The sequence below is a fragment of the Delphinapterus leucas genome, chromosome 11, assembly GCF_059928025.1.
Source record: "Delphinapterus leucas isolate spDelLeu-1000000601 "Yukka" chromosome 11, BTC_Dleu_Yukka2, whole genome shotgun sequence".
NCBI classification, from domain to species: domain Eukaryota; kingdom Metazoa; phylum Chordata; class Mammalia; order Artiodactyla; family Monodontidae; genus Delphinapterus; species Delphinapterus leucas.
Window position 1 is genome coordinate 17576799 of NC_143139.1, and position 27797 is coordinate 17604595.

The window sequence follows — 27797 nt, forward strand, 5'->3', positions numbered from 1 at the left end:
GGTTCCAGACGCGCAGGCTCAGTGGCCATGGCTCACGGGCCCAGCCGCTCCGCGGCATGTGGGATCTTCCCGGACCGGGGCACGAACCCGTGTCCCCTGCATCGGCAGGCAGACTCTCAACCACTGCGCCACCAGGGAAGCCCTCAATTTCTATTAATTAAAGATTCCAAGGACCTGGGTCAGTAACATTGGGAACATACCAACTTTGTTTCTGCCACTGACTCTGCCTGAAATGTTTCCCAGAGGTCTCAGACACCAGGCTACTGCTCGTCATTTAGGAGTCAATTCTTAAATACACCTCTTTGGAGACCTTCCCTTCCTGATCCCACCCCCAGCCCTGGAGCTGTTCTCTAGCGCATTGTCTTGCTTTGTTTTCCTCCTCACACTCCGCGCTACCTGAAATGATCTTATTTGCTTATTTGTTCTCATGTTCATAGTCCATTTACTCTCACTAGAATCTAAGTCCATGAAAAAAGAGTCTGTCTAAATTTTCCAGCAACAGGAATACAGTAATGCTAAGTACATTGTAAAGGCCCAATGATTCCTTATGGAATTCATGACTGGATACATTGACCCCCTTCATAAAACATTCACTGAGTTCTTCTATGAGCCAAATATCTTCTAAATCCAGGCTTCTGATGTTTTTTTCTAAAGGACTCCTATGAGCCATTTAAGTCTCCACCAATCCCTTTTCCAGACTTAAGAGTTGAACGTGTACAAATATTACAAGGATGCATATTTGACAAGGTGGGAAGCCCAGCACAAAGTTTTATGATTTTTTATCCTCCGCTTAGAACTGTGATATGACTATCTTAGAAAGCTGTGCTATGTGTGTTAGTTCTTTGCCTTTCTAAAGTGAAAAGCACTCTTAAGTCAAGAACTTCATCATTCAGTTCCCAATAATTATTAATTGTTTTGCTATTTCAATTGTACAGGAAAAGCTTATAAAATGCTGTGTTCTGTGTTACAAAGAGCAATCTGAATAGGACTGGAATAGAACAACGCTGCAACTGACATACCGAAACAACAGATTAATCAGAGTCTCAATAAATGGAAATTAGACGTAGGCCTAATATAAGTATTATAAAGGAAATGGAAAACATTACCCACTCAATCTCTCTTCCTCCCACCTCATTCCCTGTTAAGTTAATTTATTATGGATCTTTATATTCTATATTGGGCCCTGGATTCCACCATTGTATAGAACTCAATGTTAGATTGAATCAGATAATACTTTAAACTATTTTCTATTGAATTGAAATGGTAATTCTGATAATAGGTGGGTTAGCCTCATCCTGGCAATGAAACCAGCAAAAGAAGTGAAAACAAATGAAGAGAGAAAAGGGAGGGAAGAGATCGATAAGTTAAAGCCAGTATATATTTTCCGTGTCTCTCTCATTGAGCTAATGTTTTCAAAACTACTTGTAAGGTTTTCAGTATGATCATTAGACATTATTTTAATTCTTAGTCCAGTAGATAAAATATACCAACATTTACATGTAAAGATAATGTAAAGAGATGTTTTTGACACCTCAGCAAAAAGGCATAGCTTTTCTTTTTTTAATTCATAGGAGCTTTTATTCATAAGAGGTCAATAAGTATTCCACATACCCTCTACTCTCTCTTCTGGTTGTGTAACCTTAAATAGCCACTTGTGTAACATGTATTTAATGATACAAATCTCATAGGGCTTTAACAGCATAGGGCTAAGAGAAGGCTCTGTGGGAGGAAGAGCTTTGTGCAACATAAACGTGCCAGGCAGCCTCCCCAAACCCTATTCCTATCCCTGGAATGTACATGACCTAACGATTGTTACACCTTGTTCTGCTACATTTATATTATATTGACAGACTTTGGGGGCCACTTTTCCTCTCTGTAAATAAGATACAATATGAAAAAGCTAGAAGTTATAAAAGTCACCTGCTTTATTCCTCTCTCTCTCTTTTTTGTTTTAGTTAATAATAAAATAATAACTAACATTTATTGGTCATTTGTCACATGCCAGGCAGTGTGCCAACAGCTTTCCCTGCCTTGTCTCATTTTTTTTCTTATTTTTTCTTTTGTTTTGTAACATCTTTATTGGAGTACAATTGCTTTACAATGGTGTGTGAGTTTCTGCTGTATAACAAAGTGAATCAGCTATACATATACATATATCTCCATATCTCCTCCCTCTTGCATCTCCTTCCCACCCTCCCTATCTCACCCCCCTAGGTGGTCACAAAGCTCCGAGCTGATCTCCCTGTGCCGTGCAGCTGCTTCCCACTGCTATTTCACATTTGGTAGTGTATATATGTCCAAGGCATAACTTTTTGAAGCACCTTTAGAGCAAGTTTTTCAGGAGATGAACCCACTTCCCAATTCCACAGTCTAGTAAGTTCAAATAGATACAAGAGCTTAAAAGCCAAAATGTCTGCAGTTTAGCATCTAAAACAGTTATTTATCATAAAAATATTCTTCATCATTTTTTTTAAAAAAGTGCTATTCGTGCTGTCTTCTAGTTATATCAATGAGATACTTTTCAGCTCACTTCAGGATTACTACTCCTGCTCAATAACGTTTTTTTTTAAAGTAACTGGAGATTTTTTGGAAGTATTTGATCAGAATTTTACCTCAATCTGCATAAGAGAGGAAGCTCCTTTGTGCATAACGTTTATCAAGAAATCTCATAGCAAAACCACTAAATTCCAATCACTTCCTTTCAAATACAACAAGAGTAACAGACGTGAGAAATTGATAGAGCTTATGTTAGCTTCCAGTTTTCCACTTCCTTTACCATTAAACAACAAGTTTAATGAATTATAAAGTGACTCTACCTTTCCACACCTTCTTTCCTTTCCATCGCAAACATGTGAATAACAAAATGGCTTAAAGGCAGTAAGTTAAGAAAGGAGAAGCAGGTAGTCTGAATAACTCACACACAGGAGAGGAAACACTTAGGGATTACTAGAAGCACAAATTCTTCTGCTAAGGCTTTCTACATCCTACCCAACCAATTCAATGAAAAACGCCTTCAGTCAAAACGATACAATGGAATGAGAGATTCTACTTAGGAAATAGAAGCTACTACATACGTGAATGACCACTCTCAGAGAGGGCCCAACAGCAGGACATTTTTATAAGTATAGTGATAAATTATAATTTCCATTGACTTTGTGAGTTCAACACTCCCCTCCAGAAGGGAAGCCTTTGATTCCTATGTCAAAAGAGAAGCCTCTTATCAAATTTCTAGTGATTCAATAATTTCTCTATCTATATGTGGGATTATAGTAAAAACTGTTAATTTTCCATACAACACCCTTGTAAATAGTTATCAACAACACTACCTTTCTCCTTCACATAGCCCTCAGAAGTCCACGTCTATGGTTCCACTGAGTGTCTTCACATTACAAGATCAACGCACACCTGTCTATAATGGAGTTATGAACATACAAAAAAGCTCTGTGCTGTTTCACACAATAGACTCTCATGCAAGCTCACCCTGAAGACTATTTTCACTTTAGCCTGTTGATTCTAAAGACTTTTTTTTGGCTTCTTGATGTGATTTTTCTTTTATCCTTTCACCATACACAGCAAGACAAAGCCTTGGAAAGACACCCTTTAGATAGAGTTACACAATTTTCGCAAATGGAAACACCGATGCCAAAGAACTGGAATTGTTTAGTTCGGAGGGATGAAGAGAAAACCCTGTGCTGAACAAAAGAACGTAAGCAGCATTCAAAGGTTAGGCTGTCGTGACACACTGCACATGACTGTGGCCCACTTCACTTGGCACCCAGAGGAGAAACACTGCCCTCCACTGCCAAAGTAACCTGGGTGGTCACAGTCTGGCTACTTTCTACCAGCCAAACTATTTTATTCTTTTAGATTCTTGTCCTTTTTAATTGGAGTGTGTTGTGAACTTTATTTTTTTCCCAATTCAGAATAACTATGAAATGAACATGGTGGGCAGGGCTACATCTTTCATAGGGAACACTGTTCAGCCAGAGAAAGGGAATAACTTGTAATTGTCTTAACACTTACCTAACATGACCAGGAAAAGAAAGAAGAGCCATATGTAAATATATATATATATATATATATAAAAATAGATAATAAAAAAAAAATGGATGGGGCTCAGGGATTTTCCTAAATTTAAAAATGGTGCTTTTACTCTAGTTTCCCTTCCTTCTCCTGGAGATTGTCCACAGAATTCAGTGGCATTGTTCTGGAAAGCTAAAATTGAGAATGAAGAGAAAGGGAAGAGAAAAACAGCCACAGAAAACTATGATAAGTTTTCTCCTCTTTCTCTCCACTTGGGTCATGAGTCCATGAATTAGAGTTGGTGAAATCCCCGGATCTGCATCAGGAACTCTGTTGGCGTCTTCTGAGTTATGCCCAATGCTGCCCCCCTCCTGGTACGGTTTAACTGTGCTTCTGCTATGGGAGCTCCAAGAATAGTTGCTACAGCAGATATTTTTGTTAATTTGCTGAGTAAGATATCAGAGAATAGGGAATGGAGGGGGCTGTGTTGGTACTGTAGATAAGGTCCATGCAGACAGAGTCACTGGGCCAAATAGAAATTTTCATTACTTAGTTTTTGTAAATGACTTACAAGGCGGAGTATGTCCAGCTGTGGGGTTCGGAGAACATTTCACACCCCAGTCTCCAAGGTCCTGTTTCTCAATATTCATATTTCTCCTATTTTTGACACAAGATCCATTTCTTTCAAATGGAAATTGTATCTCCAGTGATGCAGACACATCCATAGAAGCATAGTAGTAATGAGGTCATTTACATGTATATGATTGGGAGAAAGGTTATTTCCTTATTGGAGTTTACTCATTTTTAAAATTCTTTATTCATTATTTTTATTCATTTTATTTTACTTTATTCATTCAACACCCCTACTGTGGCATATGTTCTTAGATTATAGCATTTATATTCAAATAAATATTCTAATATTCTAAATATTCTGATTCTAATAAAAACTTTCGGTATACCCAAAGAACAGAAAGAGAATAAATCTGTTTTACGTTGGATCTCTGGGATTGTCTAGAAGCATGTGTGTGTGTGTGTGTGTGTGTGTTGTGTGTATACCCACATAAACTTACCGATACATAAATTCAATAGATGAAAGAGACAAATCATCCACAAAGGACTTTGGACCTTGACTTCTATCAGCAGATACGCCTGGAATGTTGCAGTAAATCAGCAAGTTTCTTACCAAATTTTATATTTACTAATCAGAAATAGAAGCAAAGTATTCTTTAATGTTTTTGTGTTGGTTTTTAAGGGAGAGATCTGGTAAGGCTAGATAGCAAATCATGGAAAGAGTATAATACACAGAAAACAAAGAAAAGACACAAAGACAAATGTGTTATAAGGTAGCAGAATGAATGGCAGATTCCACCCTTCCTTTTTCACATATAAGTATTTTTTTTTTAGACTTCTGCAGGTAGAACTAGAATTCTTTTATATTCAAGTAGGTCCAGCTGCCTTTAATGGGGGGGCGTGTTTAAGTAGCGGACTATGAGTCAAGCTAAACTAACCCATTCTGAATCTGGCTGCTGTTCCTCTCTGAATTTTTCCTGACCTTCCCTTTCTTGGCAGTCTGAAGGCTCTAATATCTTGTCTTCTGGCTATGAGAGCAGAACATATGGTTTGCTTGAAGATTCTTGTTAAACATTTGTCCATTAACCTGACAGTAGGAAGTGCTAAAGAGTAGAAGCAGGAGTCAGGTCAGACACTCACCTCAAGTCCAAAGCAAACACACTTGCCCCTAAAAAACATACTTGATCTTCAACTTCAGGAAAATCAAATACAAAGGTAACTACTGATATTTTCTCCCTGTGACATTAGGACATTCTTTGATGAAGCTATTTCATCATTAGTTCTGTTATCAGATATGATTTCTTTTCCTTGGAGAAAACAGATTTAAACAAACAAACAGAAGCTTAAAGCAAGGAATTAGGGTCTGGGTAAGAGCTAGGAATAATATTTTGGTTCTAAGTCCTAAACACTTCAGCTGCCTTTATGCTAGTTATAGATTATTCAGGAGAATCTGCCCTGCCCCCTCCCAATCCCCACAGCAACCCATAAGAAATTTCCTACCTAAAATTTGTGAAATATAATTGTGTTATGTTGCTGGATAATTTCTACACAATAACTAATATAGTAGTAGAGAATCTCTGTAAACCATGAGAAATCATGGCAACTACAGCTCACAGGGGGATCCAAGATTCCCTACCAATCTGTATCCATCCGTCAACAATCAGATTTTAATCTGGGCTCCTTCATTTCAACATTATCAAATTCCCATTACCATCTGCCCTCTCTGGTCCATTGAGTTTTGAAAGAAAGCGTGCATATGGTAGTAGGGGTGATGAATCAGCAGAAGTGAGGTTCTTACAACTGCATGAGTAAACCTCCTTTTCCTTCTCACAAACTGAGAGATAATTATTTTTTTAGAAAAGATGACGGTCAACTCATCATTACTACCAAAGTGTCTTATTCATTATGCAGACCAGTCTGCAAACAACATCCTCTTCCCTGTGGGACCTGGGTCTCACCTGTCTCCTACTTCATTCATACCCCGACTGGTTGGCTTATTAACCACTTACCAGGGCAGGTACTGTTTCAATTCATTTTTTCATCCATCCATCCAACCATTCAAAAGACATTTGTTGAGTGCACTTGCCAATCAGTGAGCTAGGGGATTTATATTTAATTTTTAATCCTAACACCCCCATGAGGGAACATTCTTACTCCTATTTTACAAATGACCAACTGGGACTTGGATAAATTCATTAACTTGCTAGACCAAGTCTGTACGATGTCAAAGCTTGTGCCCATTCTTCTACTTTATAGAGGGCAGAAGAAGGCAAGAGATGATTAATCACAATTTTTTACATTTTGGGCTAACATGATCTTCCACGGGCTTACAAGAGAGAAAGTCGCCACCTCTTCCAGGTCGGTCCAGCTCAGTTGAGTAAATGAGTACATCTGTTCACTTGTCAGATGTGCTCTTTTGAAAAAAGAAACCTGAAGTTATACAAATATTTGCTATTCCATTAACTTATATAATCTAGCGACTAATGAACAGAAAATGAATTTTTGCATTTGGGGCTATTTGTCTTGCCATTAGCTAAAAACATTATGGCAAATTTCACCCGTAACATAAACAATCCTGAGCTATTTTAAAGTTCAGAAAATGCAAAGCGAGTGCTGAATCTCAGTGGAAGCCTAATTTTTACAACTGTCTTCCTCTTTGCATCAGGCCTCTTTTCTGTGTGGTTTCCATTCCAAAATCATGCAATGAACATACCGTTCTGACCTCTAGCCATCTGTTGGCAGCTGAGAGGAATAAGTAGGCAATGTTGTTCGTGTCTGTCAGTTCCAGCATTCGCTGCTTAAATCTGGTTTCATGCCTGCAGAAAACAAAAATATTATGATGTTAGCTACACAACAGGAGAAATAATAAAAAGCAGTCACACTTCCTACTACACTATTTACTCAACACGGTGACAAACTGATGGGGTGGAATGACTAGTAAATGGACTCCTACTTGCAAATAAAGGCCAGCTGCTACTGCTCTCCTGCACCCTTACTGAGAGACGGTGTGGTGCAGTGTTTCCTTCCTTTCTCAACCCCTGCTATGGAAAGGAATCTTTCCAGTGACAAAGTCCTATTAAAGACTGTTTCATAAATTTCCACGTAATGATGGTAGCCATGAAAACAAGGCATGGTCTATGTCGCAAGTGCCCTACAAAAGCCAGAAGAAGTTGTACAGATATGCAACATACTCCACCTACTTTTTATTGCATGCGTTTTACTTTTCCACATGGCATGATTGGAGTTGGGTGGAAGGTACTAGAAGAGACTCAGGGAAGACAGGAAAATATGCATTTGTAACAGGCAAATATATACTTTAAAATTTTTCTTTTTGCTCAGTGTTTCTGGGACTCAAAGAAGGAGAATGAAGTGGCAAGAAGTGGAGGATGGGGGTCCTTGCAAATGACAGATGTCCTTGTTAAGCAAGATATCATATAATCTCAAAGTTTCAAACTATTTGTAAGAATGGTCATTACATGAAAGAAACTCTTGGTGTGTGGTGCTTACAAGGGTCTATGACACATACAGTTTAGATACTGATTCTTGGCCAAATTAAGTTCATTCTAGGGAATTAACATAATCAGACCAAATTCTGTGTAACCTGTGTTATAAAGGAAACTTCTAATAAAAACCTCATCCATTCGAACGTGTGAGCTACTTCTCCAAGAAACTCATGTTACATGATGATAAATCTTTTCTACGTCGCAAAAATAGCCTCTTTTCATTTTTCAATTATTTTCCCTCAGTAACAGAAACAATGGAAAGCTGGATCAGATAACCAAAATAACTAGTTTGAAGGCTGGAGGAAATGCCAAAGGTTTGTTCAATTTTCTGTGGCCATGGCTTATCTTACACAGACCTCCTGTCTATGTATTATGTTTGCAAGAAGCAGCCAAATTTCATCTGACAGCCCGGTGGTAATTCCTATTTGATAAGAGACTGCTCCAAGTCCCCCCAGATCTTCAAATCAATTTTCAGAAGTTTATAATAAGCAATCACTATGTCAAAAATGAAGAAGTCCAGGGTGGGGTGTTCACTTGGCCCGTGAAGCCGTCCATACAGGCCAATATAAAGCAGATACTTGATGTTTATCCAATCAATCTGATCATTCCAATATGCCAAACCAGAAAAATCAGATAATTGAGTCAGACAGCAACATCTGAGCTACACTAATCAAAGGATACAGCCATCAGAGCCAAATAATGACCTCACTTTGAGTTATGTAGCCTTGACCCAAATGCCATGCACAGGAGGACCTGTGCTGAATAGCAACGCACTGGGGCGGGACTAAGCAGACGGAGAAAGAGGACTACCCTGGTGATGACCCTTTTAGAGATGGACAGAGTGAATAATTAAGGTAGGATGACTCATAGGGTTACAGGATTTACGGAGATAGTGGATTTCAACTGTAAACAGATATAGCCAATTCTGTATTTGCATTGTTAGGTGGACTTTCACCCACTCATTCAGAAACATTCATCAAGCACGAGCACTAGGTGAGACATTAGAATATATATGTCCGAATAAGACACGACCTCTGCCCTAGAGGAGCCCATTGTTTAGTGAAGGAAGGAAGCATGGTATGAACAAGTAAGGAAGGCACAACACAGAAGCCAATCATAACGGCCCTATGCGCAAAATGCTACATGAACATAAAGGAAGGCGATGATTTGGACTGATCAGAGGATCAGAATGGTAGGGAATGGGGTGGAGGTTGGGGAAAGATGGATTAAGTAAGTTTCACAAAGGACTAGGAAGATGGTCTGAGTGAGGTTTTCAGAAATGGGCTGAATTTTTCAGGTGAACAAGGGGGGACAAAGCACTGGAGGTATCAGAAACAACATGAGCAAAGGAACAGAAGTGAGAAAACTCAACATGTTCAGGGGCTGGAGGAGACAGGGCCTTCTCCCTAGAGGGCTGTGGTGATGGAGAGATTGGGGGTGGGGGTGGGGGGCGTCTGGACCAAAGCCTGTGGACTCCACTTGAGATGAACATCAAACACTTCACTGTGACAAAGTGCTTTGTCTGGGGCTCTCCTTACTCTTCCTTTAGTTTGGGGATATTGTTGCAGATATACTCTTAAAGAGTTTGTAAATGGAGTTGGCAACAATCTGAAGCAGCAGTGAAAGGGGAGGGGTGGAAATGCAGCGAACATTCTTTCTGTGTGTTTCTATTTGGCAAGAACCCTTCTGTTTTCCTAATGGAAACTTTGACACACTCAGTCTGTATCTTTTCATCCACATCCAGCTCATCTTTTGAACATTCTTAGACCTTTATTCTGTCAGACCACAAAGAAAAAGCAGGAAAGGTCACTGAGATCTCAGTCTAATGTAACTGTGATCCTTTGGTGGTAAACTACTTGAGGGAGTTCACGGCTGCCTCTGAGTACACCACGAACCCTGAACGCAGGGGAGGAAAGCAGCCTAATCAGTAAATGTGAACCTTCCAAAGCGTTGAGGACTCTGGGGACTCTGACTAGCCTGAAAGAAAGGAAGAAATAGATGGAAGAGAATGTGTTTGATTCTTAACCACAAGTTACCAAATGTAAAGACTCTAGAATTTTTTTCATGGTAGCAAAACTATCCCCACATTGTAAAACTTCCTTTCGTTTAAAAGTGCTGATATTGGTGGTACGTTACATTTACTTTAAAAATGAACCGTGGAAGATCTAAATCTGGATGAGTCTGATGCATGTACTGCTACATAAAAGTTGGGTTGTCTTTCGTGTCTTCCAATCATCATTCACGTCTTAGATGTCATGTAACAGTCTGTCTTTCTTACAGCTCTCTAGAATTTCCCTGATGTAAAATTAGAAATAGTCAAGCCAAATTCTGCTCATGTGTCTGGTGAAGAAGGTAAGTGAAAAAACTAAACGTTGACCTTTTTTTTTTTTTTTTTTTGCGGTACGCGGGCCTCTCCCATTGCGGAGCACAGGCTCCGGACGCGCAGGCTCAGCGGCCATGGCTCACGGGCCCAGCCGCTCCGCGGCATGTGGGATCTTCCCAGACCGGGGCACGAACCCATGTCCCCTGCATCGGCAGGCGGACTCTCAACCACTGCGCCACCAGGGAAGCCCTAAACGTTGACTTTTGATCAAGTTTCTCTTTCATGCTAAATCATCATTTCCTTCAAAATGCTTTATGTGATTCCAGTCCTCAGCACTCTCGGAAAATGACCTGACCTTGTTCTTCACCAAGAAAATAGAGGCTCCATCAACTCTTCCACCTACCAGCTTGCCTGAATCCAGTCACTGATTATCCCCCACCTGCCATGTTATCCCATCCATTTTCTCTGTGGTATTTATCTCGGTTAGAAACAAAAGGCCATGTCTTTGGAGTCTTTCTATATCCGCAGCAAGAGTAGCAGCTAGCGTGTGTTCAAAACTCAAATAAATTAACTTGAAAGGACTTGTTTGGTGAAAAATGTAATTTTTAATGTGGTGTACTTATGAGTACCACTGGGCATTGCTGGCTACTATTAGAACATAAATCTTATCTTAATACCTACATTCAAAGTCAATAAATGGTTTTACCATCTCCAATAAGAGGCACTGCACACTCTGATGGGAAAACACACCACTGTGGAAAGTATAAATGCTTCACAATGAAACCTAGGTAGATTTATGTAGAAATTCTGTGATGCATGTCGTAGATGGTGGCTGTATCTTTATATTCTACTTTTTGACTCAGTTATATGTATATATATATACATATGTGTAATACAAATATTTCTTAGGTTAGAAAAATCTCTAATTGAAATCAATACAGATCACCACTAACTGCTGAACAATCATTGACAGGAAGACACTGGAACTCACTGAAAGAGATACCTCACATCCAAAGACAAAGGAGAAGCTGCAATGAGACAGTAGGAGGGGCGCAATCACAATAAAATCAAGTGCCGTAACCGCTGGGTGGGTGACTCACAAACTGGAGAACACTTATACCACAGAAGTCCACCCACTGGAGTGAAGGTTCTGAGACCCACATCAGGCCTCCCAACTTGGGGGTCCAGCGGGAGGAAGAATTCCCAGAGAATCAGACTTTGAAGGCTAGCAGGATTTGATTGCAGGACTTTGACAGGACTGGGGGAAACAGCGACTCCAATCTTGGAGGGCACACACAAAGTAGGGTGTGCATCAGGACCCAGAGGAAGGAGCAGTGATCCCATAGAAGACTGAACCAGACCCACCAGTTAGTGTTGGAGGGTCTCCTGCAGAGGCGGGGGGTGGCTGTGGCTCACCATGTGGACAAGGACAATGGCAGCAGAAGTTCTGGGAAGTACTCCTTGGCATGAGCCCTCCCGGAGTCCGCCATTAGTCCCACCAAAGAGCCTGTAGCCTCCATTGCTGGGTTGCCTCAGGCCAAACAATGAACAGGGGCGGAAACTCAGCGCCACCCATCAGCAGACAAGCAGATTAAAGTTTTACTGAGCTCTGCCCACCAGAGCAACACCCAGCTCTACCCACCACCAGTCCCTTCCATCAGGAAGCTTGCACAAGCCTCTCAGATAGTCTCATCCACCAGAGGGTAGACAGTAGAAGCAAGAAGAACTACAATCCTGCAGCCTGTGGAATGAAAACCACATTCACAGAAAGATAGACAAAATGAGAAGGCAGCGGACTATGTACCAGATGAAGGAACAAGATAAAAACCCAGAGAAACAACTAAATGAAGTGGAGATAGGCAACCTTCCAGAAAAAGAATTCAGCATAATGATAGTGAAGGTGATCCAGGACCTCAGAAAAGAATGGAGGCAAAAATCGAGAAGATGCAAGAAATGTTTAACAAACACCTAGAAGAATTAAAGAACAAACACCTAGAAGAATTAAAGAAGAAACAAACAGAGATGAATAATACAATAACTGAAATGAAAAATACACTAGAAGGAATCAATAGCAGAATAACTGAGGCAGAAGAACGGATAAGTGACCTGGAAGACAGAATGGTGGGATTCACTGCTGTGGAACAAACAATGAAAAGAAATGAAGACAGCCTAAGAGACCTCTGGGACAACATTAAATGCACCAACATTTGCATTATACAGGTCCCAGAAGGAGAAGAGAGAGAGAAAGGACCCAAGAAAATATTTGAAGAGATTATAGTCGAAAACTCCCCTAACATGGGAAAGGAAATAGCCACTCAAGCTCAGGAAGCACAGAGAGTCCCAGGCAGGATAAACTCAAGGGGAAACACGCTGAGACACACAGTAATCAAACTGACAAAAATTAAAGACAAAGAAAAATTATTAAAAGCAACAAAGGAAAAATGACAAATAACATACAAGGGAACTCCCATAAGGTTAACAGCTGATTTCTCAGCAGAAACTCTACAAGCCAGAAGGGAGTGGCACGATATATTTAAAGTGATGAAAGGGAAGAACCTACAACCAAGATTACACTTTCTGGCAAGGATCTCATTCAGATTCAACAGAGAAATCGAAAGCTTTACAGACAAGCAAAAGCTAAGAGAATTCAGCACCACCAAACCAGCTCTACCACAAATGCTAAAGGAAATTCTCTAAGTGGGAAACACAAGAAAAGAAAAGGACCTACAAAAACAAACACAAAACGATTAAGGAAATGGTACTAGGAGCATACATATCGATAATTACCTTAAATGTGAATGGATTAAATGCTCCAACCAAAAGACACAGGCTCGCTGAATGGATACAAAAACAAGACCCATCTATATGCTGTCTACAAGAGACCCACTTTAGACCTAGGGACACATACAGACTGGAAGTGAGGGGATGGAAAAAGATATTCCATGCAAATGGAAATCAAAAGAAAGCTGGAATAGCAATAATCATATCAGACAAAATTAACTTTAAAATAAAGAATGTTACAAGAGACAAGAAAGGACACTACATAATGATCAAGGGATCAAGCCAAGAAGAAGATATAACAATTGTTAATATATATGCACCTAACAGAGGAGCACCTCAATACATAAGGTAAATGCTAACAGCTATAAAAGAGGAAATCGAGAGTAACACAATAATAGTGGGGGACTTTAACACCTCATTTACACCAATGGACAGATCATCCAGACAGAAAACTAATCAGGAAACACAAACTTTAAATGACACAACAGACCAGATAGATTTAACTGATATTTACAGGACATTCCATCCGAAAACAGCGGATTACACTACACTTCCTTCTCAAGTGCACATGGAACATACTCCAGGGTAGATCACAAATTAAGCTTTGGTAAATTTAAGAAAATTGAAAACATATCGAGCATCTTTTCCAACGACAACGCTATGAGAGTAGAAATAAATTACAGGGAAAAAAACTGTAAAAAACACAAACACATGGAGGCTAAACAATGTGCTACTAAATGACCAAGAGATCACTGAAGAAATCAAAGAGAAAATCAAAAAACACCTAGAGACAAATGACAATGAAAACACGATGATCCAAAACCTATGGGATGCAACAAAAGCAGTTCTAAGCGGGAAGTTTATAGCAATACAATCCTACCTTAAGAAACAAGAAAAATCTCAAATAAACAATCTAAGCTTACACCTAAAGGAATTAAAGAAAGAAGAACAAACAAAACCCAAAGTTATCAGAAGGAAAGAAATCATAAAGATCAGACCAGAAATAAATGAAAAACAAATGAAGGAAACAATAACAAAGATCAATAAAACAAAAAGCTGGTTCTTTGAGAAGGTAAACAAAATTGATAAACCTTTAGCCAGACTAATCAAGAAAAACAGTGAGAGGACTCAAATCAAAAAAATTACAAAAGGGCTTCGCTGGTGGCGCAGTGGTTGAGAGTCCACCTGCCGATGCAGGGGACACGGGTTCGTGCCGCAGCCTGGGAAGATCCCACGTGCCACGGGGCAGCTAGGCCCGGGAGCCATGGCCACTGAGCCTGTGTGTCCGGAGCCTGTGCTCCGCAATGGGAGAGGCCACAACAGTGAGAAGCCCACGTACTGCAAAAAAAAAAAAAAAAATTACAAAAGAAAAAGGAGAAGTTACAATGGACACTGCAGAAATACAAAGCATCATAAGAGACTACTACAAGTAACTCTATCTATGCCAATAAAATGAACAATCTGGAAGAAATGGACAAATTCTTAGAAAGGTATAACCTTCCAAGACTGAACCAGGAAGAAATAGAAAATATGAACAGACCCATCACAAGTAATGAAATGAAATTGAAACTGTGATTAAAAATCTTCCGACAAACAAGTCCAGGACCAGATGGCTTCACAGGTGAATTCTATCAAACATTTAGAGAAGAGCTAACACCCATCCTTCTCAAACTCTTCCCAAAAATTGCAGAGGAATGAACACTCCCAAACTCTTTCTATGAGGCCACCATCACCCAGATACCAAAACCAGACAAAGATACTACAAAAAAACAAAATTATAGACCAATATCACTGATGAATATAGATGCAAAAATTCTCAACAAAATACTAGCAAACAGAATCCAACAACACATTAAAAGGATCATACACCATGATCAAGTGGGATCTATCCCAGGAATGCAAGGTTTCTTCAATATATGCAAATCAGTCAATGTGATACACCATATTAACAACTGAAGAAGAAAAACTATATGATCATTTCAATGGATGCAGAAAAAGCTTTTGACAAAATTCAACACCCATTTATGACAAACACTCTCCAGAAAGTGGGCATAGAGGGAACCTATCTCAACATAATAAAGGCCATATACCACAAACGCACAGCAAACATCATCCTCAATGGTGAAAAACTGAAAGCATTTCCTCTACGATCAGGAACAAGACAAAGATGTCCACTCTTGCCACTATTATTCAACATAGTTTTGGAAGTCCTAGCCACGGCAATCAGAGAAGAAAAAGAAATAAAAGGAATCCAAATTGGAAAAGAAGAAGTAAAATTGTCATTGTCTGCAGATGACGTGATACTATACATACAGAATCCTAAAGATGCTACCATAAAACTACTACAGCTAATCAATGAAATTGGTAAAGTTGCAGGATACGATATTAATGCACAGAAATCTCTTTCATTCTTATACACCATCAACGAAACATCAGAAAGAGAAATTAAGGAAGCACTCCCATTCGCCATTGCAATAAAAAGAATAAAATACCTAGGAATAAACCTACCCAAGGCGGTAAAAGACCTGTACTCAGAAAACTATAAGACACTGATGAAAGAAATCAAAGATGACACAAACAGATGGAGAGATACACCATGTTCTTGATGAAAATGACTATACTACCCAAAGCAATCTACAGATTCAATGCAATTCCTATCAAATTACCAATGGCATTTTTTACAGAACTAGAACAAAAAATCTTAAAATTTGTATGGAGGCACAAAAGACCCTGAAGAGCCAAAGCTATCTTGAGGGGAAAAAATGGAGCTGGAGGAATCAGACTGCCTGATTTCAGACTATACTACAAAGCTACAGTAATCAAGACAATATGGTGCTGGCACAAAAACAGAAATATGGATCAATGGAACAGGATAGAAAACCCAGAGATAAACCCATGCACCTATGGTCAACTAATCTATGACAAAGGAGGCAAGGATATACAATGGAGAAAAGACAGTCTCTTCAATAAGTGGTGCTGAGAAAACTGGACAGCTACATGTAGAAGAATGAAATTAGAACTCTCCCTAACACTATACACAAAAATAAACTCAAAATGGATATGGACCTAAATGTAAGACCAGACACTATAAAATCGTTAGAGGAAAACATAGGAAGAACACTCTGACATAAATCACAGTAATATCTTTTTTGACCCATCTCTTAGGGTAATGGAAATAAAAACAAAAATAAACAAATGGGACCTAATGGAACTTAAAAGCTTTTGCACAGGAAAGGAAACCATAAACAAGACAAAAAGACAATCCTCAGAATAGGAGAAAATATTTGCAAATGAATCAATGGACAAAGGATTAATCTGCAAATATATAAACAACTCATGTAGCTCAATATTAAAAAAACAAACAACCCAATCAAAAAATGGGCAGAAGACCTATATAGACATTTCTCTAAAGAAGACATACAGATGGCCAAGAGGCACATGAAAAGTTGCTCAACATCACTTATCATTAGAGAAATGCAAATCAAAACTACAATGAGGTATCACCTCACACCGGTTAGAATGGGCATCATCAGGGAATCTACAAACAACAAATGCTGGAGAGGGTGTGGAGAAAAGGGAACCCTCTTGCACTGTTGGTGGGAATGTAAATTGATACAGCCACTATGGAGAACAGTATGGAGCTTCCTTAAAAAACTAAAAATAGAACTACCATACAACCCAGCAATCCCACTACTGGGCATATACCCAGAGAAAACCTTAATTCAAAAAGACACACGCACCCCAATGTTCACTGCAGCACTATTTACAATAGCCAGGTCATGGAAGTAACCTAAATGCCCATCGACAGACGAATGGATAAAGGAGATGAGGTACATATATACAATAGAATACTACTCAGACATAAAAAAGAATGAAATTGGGTCATTTGTAGATACGTGGATGGATCTAGAGACTGTCATACAGAGTGAAGTTAAGTCAGAAAGAGAAAAACAAACATCGTATATTAACGCATATATGTGGAATCTAGAAAAATGATACAGATGAACTGGTTTGCAAGGCAGAAATAGAGACACAGAGGTAGAGAACAAATGTATGGACACCAAGGGGGGAAAGCAGGGTGGGGGGTGGTGGTGGGATGAACTGGGAGATTGGGGTTGACATACATACACTAATATGTATAAAATGGATAACTAATAAGAACCTGCTGTATAAAAAATTTAATTAATTTAAAAACAGAAATCAATACATGTTTGCATGTAGCACTGCAGAAATATATAATACTTTAAGATGTTGATTTTCTAGAATAAATGAAACATTCAATGATGCCACCTTCTTTTCTGATTTTACCTGAACAGGGAAAACAGGGTCAGGTAATCCTTTGTGTATCAAGCAGACACTCTTGATGAAAAGCTTGGGATATTTTACTCTATTTACCAACATTCAAGAAAACTGATTAAATCCTAAAATAACTTTGGTGTAATAATATTTCTTTTATTATTATTATTAATACATTTATTTTAACTTCTATGTTGGGTGTTTTTCTGCTAACCACTGTGGTTAGTGCCTTACATGCATTATATCAATTAGTCCAACAAGCCTAAAAAGCGAAACTGGTTTCCCCATTTCAGAGATGAGGCTAGGGAATTTAAAAGCCTGGTCTAAATCCCACAGCTAGTATCCTTCCAACATGATGCTTAATTCTTTCTTTATTCTTATTAAAATTTCAAAAGATTAAACTCTGTGATCATTTACTGCCACATTTTTCTTACTACTAGTTTAGAACACGGCCACGCACACAGTGGGCATTCAAAAATGGGAGCAATGATCAGTTATATGTAGGTAAATATGTGTTGATGATGTAACTGCCTAATCAACGAAAGGAAAACATGTTTACTCACCTAAATGCCCGAATAGTGGTGAGGCCTTCAGCAGTTTCTGAGAAGTGGCAAAGCAGAGGGAGCTGGGTAGTATCATCAAGTTCCTGGAGATCCCTAGGACAGAGACAAGTGCAAAAATAAACCTCACACTTCTTCAGACTCAAAGACTACTGCATTCATTCTAAATTAAGGTTATTATTTGTCATCGCAACTATTTTCCTCTAGCACTCAATTAACAAGAACTTCAACAGCTTACAATCTAAAGAGGAAGGGAAAGATAAGGACGTATAATAAATACGGGTCCAGGCTGAATATTATGTGTTGTACAAAGATATCAGCTTTGTATCACAGCTAAAGTAAACTGTTATGGGGACACAGAGGAATGAGCAATTAATTTATATGTAGGAGACGGGAAATATTTTCTTTGAGCAGGTGGAGATTTAGGCCAAATCTTAAGCATGCGGAGGGCTTCAACCAAACAGACAAGAAGAAATGCATTCCAGCTGAGGGAACAAACAAGAGCAAGCACAGAAGACTAAATAACTGGCAAGTTCAATCTGGCTGGTGCCAGAATCCTTTGTGTTGTAGTGGGAAAAGGCTGGAAAAACAATGGGCAGGGCTAGACTGTAGAAGATCCTGGATGGTCTGGGAAAAAACACTGAGGACTAGAAATAAAATGATCAGAGCTGGGTTAAAGCAACATAACTTGGGAGACAGTGTAAAGGATGGAAGAGAATCAGTGAGTAAAGATAGTCTATGTAAGAAATTTTTTTTAAAGTTCTTAATTATTGTGATGTGGGTGAAATTTAAAATAAGGGGAGATTGTGAGATAGCCTACTAGAAGTAGCTTTCTAAACTGCTACAGTCAACTCGTAGCAGAGTAAATAAGAGAGGAGAGCCACACAGATATAGAAAACAAACTTAAGGTTTCCAAAGGGGATGGGGGGAGACATAAATTAGGAGTTTGGGATTAACATATACACACTACCATATATAAAGTAGGTAAACAACAAGAACCTACTGTATAGCACAGGGAACTATACTTAATATCTAGTAATAACCTATAATGGAAAATAATCTGAAAAAGAATATAAATATATGTGTGTGTGTGTAACTGAATCACTTTGCTGTACACCTGAAACTAATACAACATTGTAAATTAACTATCCTTCAATTAAAAAATAAACTAAAATGAAATAAGAGAGGAGAGTCAAATATGACTTGGTAATTACTCAGCAGCCTTGGAAAACAACAGTACTATTTACCAGGATGGGGGACAGAGAATAAAGATATTTGAAGAAACAGGTAACGAGTTTGGCTTCTGCCACAATGAAACTGAATCCCTGCCTAAATGGAACTTGTATTCACTGGTCTTCCGAGTGTAAATATATATTTACAGGTATATAAAGCACTCAATGAATGTCTGGTGGACAAATGCCTGAGTAGGACCCTTTCCATAAAGATGCACACTCATGATAACTTTTTAAATCACATAAGCTAGCGTTTCTAGAAAATAGGCTAAGATTTATATCACACATTTCAAAACATGCCTGTTTTTTTCCTTTCAGCCTTTTTTCTGTCTTTCTCGGGATCTTTGGGGTCGAGGGAATGAGAGTAGCAGTGCTAACGTTCACCTTCCAGAGTCAAGGGAACTGAGTACACTGTTGACGTAATCTTCAACTGTTAGTTACATAATCTTAGGCCATTCTGGGTTGCCTGGGTCATCCCACAACCAAACGCAAAGTCTTTTTTTTTTTTAAGTTTCTAAAATGGATTTACTCACTTCAGAAACTGCAATGAGGGGAGGGAAAGAGGGGGGGGAGGAGGATGAATATGAAGGAATGTAAAGAGTCTGCTATTTTTAAACAGAAAAGTGGCTATTTGTAAATTTGACACAAGTAACAGGTGGTCACTACATTGAAGTTTGTCATGAAAGGGAAAAAATGAGGAAGGAGGAAACTCTGCTTATAGGACTGTATTTTATGGAACCAAAAAGGTGAGGGTACAGCTTGATCATGTATTCTTGTAAGCAGGAAATGCTTACTTACAGAGCTAACCACACATGAGGTCTTTGATTTTAGATATTTAAAATTTCATGGCATGTCCTGTAGCTAGTGCCCCACCTTCATTCCCTTTGGTGTTTACAAAATAGTCTGTTAGGGCTTCCCTGGTGGCGCAGTGGTTGAGAGTCCGCCTGGCCTGCTGAGGCAGGGGACACGGGTTCGTGCCCCGGTCCGGGAAGATCCCACATGCCGCGGAGCAGCTGGGCCTGTGAGCCATGGCCGCTGGGCCTGCGCGTCCGGAGCCTGTGCTCCACAACAGGAGAGGCCACAACAGTGAGAGGCCCGCGTACCGAAAAAAAAAAAAAAAAAAAAAGTTTGTTAAACTGCCTGAGCTTTCCAGCATGGGTGAGTCCTGCAGAACCTCAACATCTAGAAGGGTCTTTTTGTCTGTGAGATTTAGTATCATGTGGTCCTATTTGCGAACTTTCAGAGAATTTCAAATAAGAATGGCTTATAATCCATTATCAATGTTCCTTTAAAAATAATTCATCCCCTGCATATTTTAACTATCAATGTTAACAGACTATTCTTACTTATAATGAACAGAATTCACAATTCAAATTTGTAATGAACTAAGAATATTTGCCTGGCTTTGGCACTCAATTTGTATTGCCCAGGAGTGAAAACAGGCCCAAATGAGTATGAGATTGAGGTAAACCATGACGGTTGAATATCAGTGGTGAGAAAGCAAAGTGAGATTTGGAAACAGCCAGCAGAAATGAAGTATCTGAACTTTTCTGCCCCTCCAGCAAGCAGCATCAACAATAATACCAGAAAACAAAACGAAACAATAATACCAGAAGAAATGAAAGAGCGAATTTGATGGCTAGCCTCTTCCTTTTGGTCTGAACTTGCTACAAGCAAAGGGAAGAGGCTAGGGATGAAAACGCATCCCTAGATTTAACATAGCATTTGATTTAACATAACATTTGAAGGATCCTAATTCATAGCCCTGAGGGAGAAACAACTATATATATATTTTTAAATTAAGAAATGTTGCAGATATATCCAGAGGTTCCCAACAATAATCTTGCCTTTTCTTGTTACCTGATTTTTTTCATTTTCCCTGCACTCAAGTCCTATTAAATCTTTTCATTTTACTGAATAAACTCAATACCTGCCTTCCTATTCCAGCACTTGATCCACATATAAGGGTTACCTTATTTATTTTTTATCTTCCCAAGAGACTGTAAGTTTCTTGAGAATCGTTCCTTGCCATGTTGATCTCTTCCTCTGCCACATGGCTTACACAGTTATTTACAACACACAATGCTTGATAAGTGTTTGCTGAAATAAAGTGATTACTGCGATAATATAAAATTACTGCGATAATATAAAATAATTTAAAATTTATTTAAAGCATGGACTTCAAAGTTAAATTGGAAATTTCAAAAAAACTGGTACTATATTTCACTTAATTTTTCAACATCTCAGCAAATGACAAATCTTATATTAACAGAAGAATTTACAATCCATGGCTATCTTTTATTTATTTGGCTGGATATTCAAGGGCGTGTTAAATGATCCAATCTAAAAATTTCCAACCTCTTAAAGTTACAGCACTCCTACCAGACATTCAAGATTCTCCACTTTTATAGTTATCACTCTGATTTATCTCTTTAACCTCTTTTTACTTCTACTAATCTTTTATGGAGTGCATTTTACTCATTTGAAAATATTTTACTTTTTTTCCTCCCCACTTGTGGAATATAACAATATTAAATCACTTATCCTTTGGGACTATATTTGATTTCATAAGTTTTCTGTCAATGTCATGTTCAGAAAAAGGACCATGGAATGAAAATTTGGGCTCAATCCACTTGTTAATATAAATCCAGAACTATGTAAGGCTTAGATAACCAATTACAGAAACAAAATATCTCTTCAAATGAAACATAGTATCAGGATAGGTTTCATCTAGTTAAATTAGATTTCATTTCCAAATTCCATACTTTATCTTGAAAAATGTTACAGCCAATCTGGATCACAATCAAATACATGGGCTTTTGAAGATGAATAGTGCATTATTTTACTTACTTAGAGGCCACTCGGAAGTATTTCTGGATAAAATAAAAGGCGACCCCAAGAGGCACAAGTGCAACCAGGAACACAGGGGTAGCATAAGAAATCATGCCAATGGCAGACAGGCAGAGCAGTGTTGAGCGAGTTAGAGATTCCAAAGTTGGAGGGATATGCTGTTAAAAAGGTGGTTTGAAAGGAAAATGTTTTAGCTCAAATAAAACAATGGTTATAAGGCAACAAATCATCAATTTATTTTTATTTTTTATAAATTTATTTATTTTATTTATTTATTTTTGGCTGCATTGGGTCTTCGCTGCTGCACTCGGGCCCTCTCTTGTTGCCGCGAGCGGGGGCCACTCTTTGTTGTGGTGCGCGGACTTGCAGTGGCTTCTCTTGCTGCGGAGCACAGGCTCCAGGCACGTGGGCTCAGTAGCTGTGGCTCACGGGCTCTAGGGCGCAGGCTCAGCAGTTTGGCACACGGGCCTAGTTGCTCTGCAGCATGTGGGATCCACCCGGACCAGGGTTCAAACCCGTGTCCCCTGCATTGGCAGGCGGATTCCTAACCACTGTGCCACCAGGGAAGCCCTCAAATCATGAATTTTATATTAACATAGTTATATAATTAGTTCCAAAAGTAGTATACAAACATTTTCATTATAAGCAATTCATCTCTCCTTCAACTTTACTCACTTCCCATTGTTTATCCATCAACCTATCTACTTATCTTTGGTCAGTTATTTACCTATCTACCTATTTATCTTCTGGGATTTTATACAAATAGCACTATACTCTAAACCTTATTTGTCCATTTGCACTGAACAAGATGGATTGTAAACCTTCCCATGCCACTATATACAAATCTATTTCTTTTTAACAGCTGCATAGCATTAAAAAACGTATTTAGCTATTCCTCTATTAATTTAATTGCTTGCTCATATTCTTTGCACATTTTTCATTGGATTATCTTCCTTATTGATTTTTAGATGCCCTTTATGTATCATGGATGTTTATCCTCTTTCTTTATAGGTTGCCAGTTTTTCTCCCAATGAATCTATTACATTTTAAATACGTCTCTGATGCTTTTGGCTCAATAGAAGTTTAAAATTTTAGAGTCATTTCTGTTGGCCTTTTCTCTTATTGTTTCTGAGTTTTGTGTCTTACTTATAAAGACCTTTCCCACCCCAAATTCTAAAACTACTCTCCTACATTTTATTTTATAGTTTTATGTTTTTAGATGGCCCTCTTTATTACATGTGAATTTGCTTTGTATTTTATAGGTAGTTAATTGTCCCAACACCCTTTACTGAAAAAATATTCCTTTTCTTACTGATTCAAGATATACTGGTGTCTTTGAGTTTTCCACTTTGTTCTTTTGATCTGCTTGTTTTCTGTGATCATCAGAGTGTTTTAATTTTATAGTATTTTTTAGGTATCTGATAGGGAAATTTTATATATATATATATGATTTTTATGATTTTCAGATTGTTGGATCACTTTTCTTCATATTATGTTTATTTTTCTTTTCAGAGTTTTTGCTGTTATTATAAGTGAAATTTATTTTTCACATAATTTTTAATTGGTGTAGAGAAAGTTACTGACTTTTATATCGTATGTGTTATGTAGATATTCTGCTTAACTTTCTAGTTGGTTCTTTATTGTATTGACTGTTTTGGACTCTAGGTAGCAATAGCATCATCTTCCAAATAAGGAGTGTTCTGTCTCTTCTTTTCCAATATGTATTTCTTAGGAAGTGTTTTAGGTGTAGCATGACCTGACACCAATATTGTGAAAACATCAAAATTTTTCAGCATACATTTTAGTCAGCTGCATGCACCCTTCTTTTACTAAATTGATGGTAATTTAGGTGTTCTTAAGGCCACTCTAGAAAATCAGGAAAGGAAAGGGCTGGATTTGCCAAGTCTTTGCTCAGTCACCCTAAGGAGTCAGTTCATGAGGTGATCCAATTTCGGAGTTTGAGGTCTTTAACTTCAGGACAAACTTCTAGAGCCGAAGGACCTAAGACTAAACTGGGCAACCTTGAAATATTCCTTAAGATATCACACCATCTAAAGTTTCTCTCATTCAAGAGCCAATCTAACAAAAGTAAAGGACATCTAAGACAGCTTGGTATTCCATTCTTTACTTCTGGGAGACACTCCGTGTTAATACTAAGCTTTAAGAACTTTACAACACCTCCATTGCAAATGGAGATACAACATTGATCAAAATCACTTCTTTTTACATAAAAAATTTTAATGTTCATTCTTTGCTATTTCTCTTTATTTCATGCTGATTCTCTAAGTATCCTCTTTCACATGCATAAATTTTTTTGAATTAAGGTTTTCCTTTAAGATTTTATTCCAGAAATCATTTATGCATATATGTAATATTGATATGAATGCAAACAGGCTTTCATTTAAGTTTTAGAAATCCTCTATTGTTAACAGGAATCATGATTTATCTTAAAATGTTATTTAGCTTACACTGAGAAATTTATTTTTGAACTTGGAAGTAACTCGGGCACTCACCTGATCAATGATATTTGTATCAGCTGAAAAGCGATTGAGAATCAGTCCCAGTGGTGTGGTATCAAAGAATCTAGGGAATGAACAGATTGGAATGTATAATACTAAATTATCTGGAACCTAAACACTGCTAACAGTCATTTTGGGGTCATAAACGTGAGAAGATCCCTATTGATCTGTTGAAAGACTGAATAAATTCTTTAAAATTTCACATTTCACTTCCATTTAAAAATGCATGTTTTTATGATTTTCTGTGTGGGAGTAAAGTAAATAACTACTTTTTTTACCTTATTGGTCCAAGAATGATCTTATTGAGGAGATTGTGGTGAAGGTTTTTGGCAGCTGTGACACCCATCCATTCCACAGTGAGAGATGTAACAAGGCAGAGGAAAATACCTGCTCCACAAAGTATGCTAAATCCAGCCACATAGTAGGTCTAAAAAGCAGCCAACACAAGAAAGCACATAAGAAATTATCAACTGACACCCAACATCAAAGTCTGGCAATATCAACTTCATTATCTTGCATCAATTTAGACAGTGGAAGGAGTGTAGTTCTTGGAGATTCCTTCACCTTCCTTTAAGGTTTGCCTAAGGGCAGATGAAGGCTTAGAGTCTGTTTTCTGGTTTGAAATATTCTTGACGTTTTACATCACAAAGCTCATTCTTGCTATCCCTAATCTCAGAACGACCAGCTAATTCACTGGTTAAAGTCAAATACCATCAGAACAACAACAGAAGCCCAGTGTGTATATTATGCATAAACACATATATCATGTGTATAACTCCCTTGAATCCAAATCCAAGCATTATCTTTAAATGCTTCTTATGATATATTTCAGGTCCTGCTCTAATTAACTTATTGAATCATTACAAAAGTCCTGTGACAGACATAGACAACAGACCTGTGGTTGCCAAGGGGGAGGAGGGTGGGGTAGGTATGGATTGGGATTTGGGGATTAGCAGATGCAAACTATTATATAGAGAATAGATAAACAACAAGGTCCTACTGTATAGCTCAGGGAACTATATTTATTATCCTGTGATAAACCATAATGGAAAAGAAAAAGAATATACATATATCTATACAACGGAATCACTTTGCTGTACAGCAGAAATGAACACATTGTAAATCAACTACACTTCAATAAAATAAGTTAAAAACAAAACAAAAAAACACCACAAAATTCCTGTGACGTATAGAGTATTTGTATCTAACTAGATAAAAGGCTATCACTGTTAATCTCAACATTTCACTGTACCTGATCAGCTTTTCCAGTATTGTTTATACTATACTCTGAGGTCCATGTGGCCAGCCAGTAGTCTATAGCTACAATGACGGAATGCTTCAAAAGCTTAGAGAAAATCATCAGGAAGAGCAAGAAGAATCCTCCAGAGGTGAGGTACCGCCAACAGGTCTTCCATGGCATTTTAGTCCTCAGCCTCATTACAGTGGACATGTTATCATCCTCATCTTCCTCCTCCTCTTCCTCTGCATACAAAACACTTTTTAAATCTTCTGACAGGCAATGGGAAGATAGAATTTGTATTATCCACCCTCTACACACAAACCTCCATCAAATTTATAGAAATACAAATATTAGTCTTAGAAATTTAAAATGCTTTTAGCAGGGAAAAACTTCATTTAAAAAATAGATGAGTGCCTATCAACAGATGAATGGATAAAGAAGATGTGGTGTATATATACAATGCAATAATTCTCAGCCATGAAAAAGATGAAATGTTGCCATATGTGACAACATGGATGGATCTTGATGAGGGTATTATGCTAAGTGAAACAAGTCAGACAGACAAAGACAAATACTGTACAATTTCACTCATATGTATAAATTTAAAAAGAACCAAAAAAACCAAAATAAATGAACAACTCAAACCACACAAAAACACACATGGATACAGAGAACAGAGTAGTGGTTACCAGAAGAGAAAGGGGCGGGGGAGGGGGATGGAATGGGTAAAGGGGATCAACTGTTTTGGTGGTGAGCATGCTGTAGGGTCTACAGAAGTAGAAATATAATGTTGTACACATGAAACTTACATAATGTTATAAACCAATGTCACCTCAATAAAAAGTTAAAAAATACGTGAAAATGAATAAATAAATGAAAGAATGAATGAATGAAAAAATAAAATCTATGTCTGGATGAGTTAATTTGCTGATTTATTACACATCAAACTAACTAGAAATATAGACTAGAAGTTCACTAAGTTATTGAAGGAATGGTGTTGCCAAAAACACTACATGACAGGCCTGCAAATATTTATAATTTTTTGAACTCTGCATTTCTGAATTTGTAAAACTGCACCAGGAGGAGACAGTCTCTGAAATTTGTGCATAGCTCAAGAGGGAATAATCCATTATCTCTATGGCTAGTTTTAAATGTGGTCATGGAGGAGCATGGGCAAAAAGAAACCTTCCAGAAGGCAAAGCCAGGGGACAGAGGACAATGTGCAGGGATGTCCTCTCAGCTCTTTAAGCCACCTGGAAACTTCTAGATGGTTATCTTAAGAACATACTCCATTACAAGGACAGGGAATTTTGGTATTTCCTGAGCAGCAAAATTTGATCATTCATATGGTCTAGTGACTGTTGTGGATTTCCCATTCTTTCTTTTCCCAAAGGCAGTTTTCATTGCAGTCATCCTGTATGCACTCCACTACCGTATAGTGAGCAGGTTGTGGGTAGGAAAGATAGATAATTTGGTTTACAGGTTATCAGACAACAGAGATCTAAGTGTGGATACGATGGGAAGACTGAGCATCACCAAGGATCCTAATATTTAAGCTGGATACAAAAACTGAACAGGTCTCAGATAATCTACCCTTTGGTAAGTGTGGGTCCAATGTGTGAGAACAGGATTCGAAATTTGCATGATCAAAGGGGTAGGCACTTGCAGACTGTGTTTCCTGAATATCTATTCTCTGTTTCCATATTAACTGAAATTTCAGCTTGCCTATAGCTGCCCAGTTAAGACAGCATTTCTTCACTTCCCCAGAACCTAATCTGCCCAGATGATGAACTGGCCAATGGATAGCACTAGAAAAAAATATGGGCAACTACTTTCTTTTTTCCCTTCCTGGTGGCTTGAACAGACATACTGACAGCACCAGGAGGAGCAATCTACTAGG

The 27797-nt window shown here is 38.2% G+C and overlaps 1 protein-coding gene across 1 annotated transcript in view; it reads right to left on the reverse strand.

Annotated features, from left to right (window-relative positions):
• The window catches only part of ABCC9 (ATP binding cassette subfamily C member 9), a 150182-nt gene that overhangs the window by 22658 nt on the left and 99727 nt on the right, over positions 1-27797 (reverse strand). The window contains exons 25-30 of the mRNA XM_022577748.2: positions 25910-26139; positions 24936-25084; positions 24652-24721; positions 22139-22296; positions 18060-18152; positions 7307-7409 (exon numbers count right to left, since the gene is read on the reverse strand). Coding sequence (XP_022433456.1) covers positions 7307-7409; positions 18060-18152; positions 22139-22296; positions 24652-24721; positions 24936-25084; positions 25910-26139 — 803 coding nt within the window. The remainder of the gene's footprint in view (positions 1-7306; positions 7410-18059; positions 18153-22138; positions 22297-24651; positions 24722-24935; positions 25085-25909; positions 26140-27797) is intronic.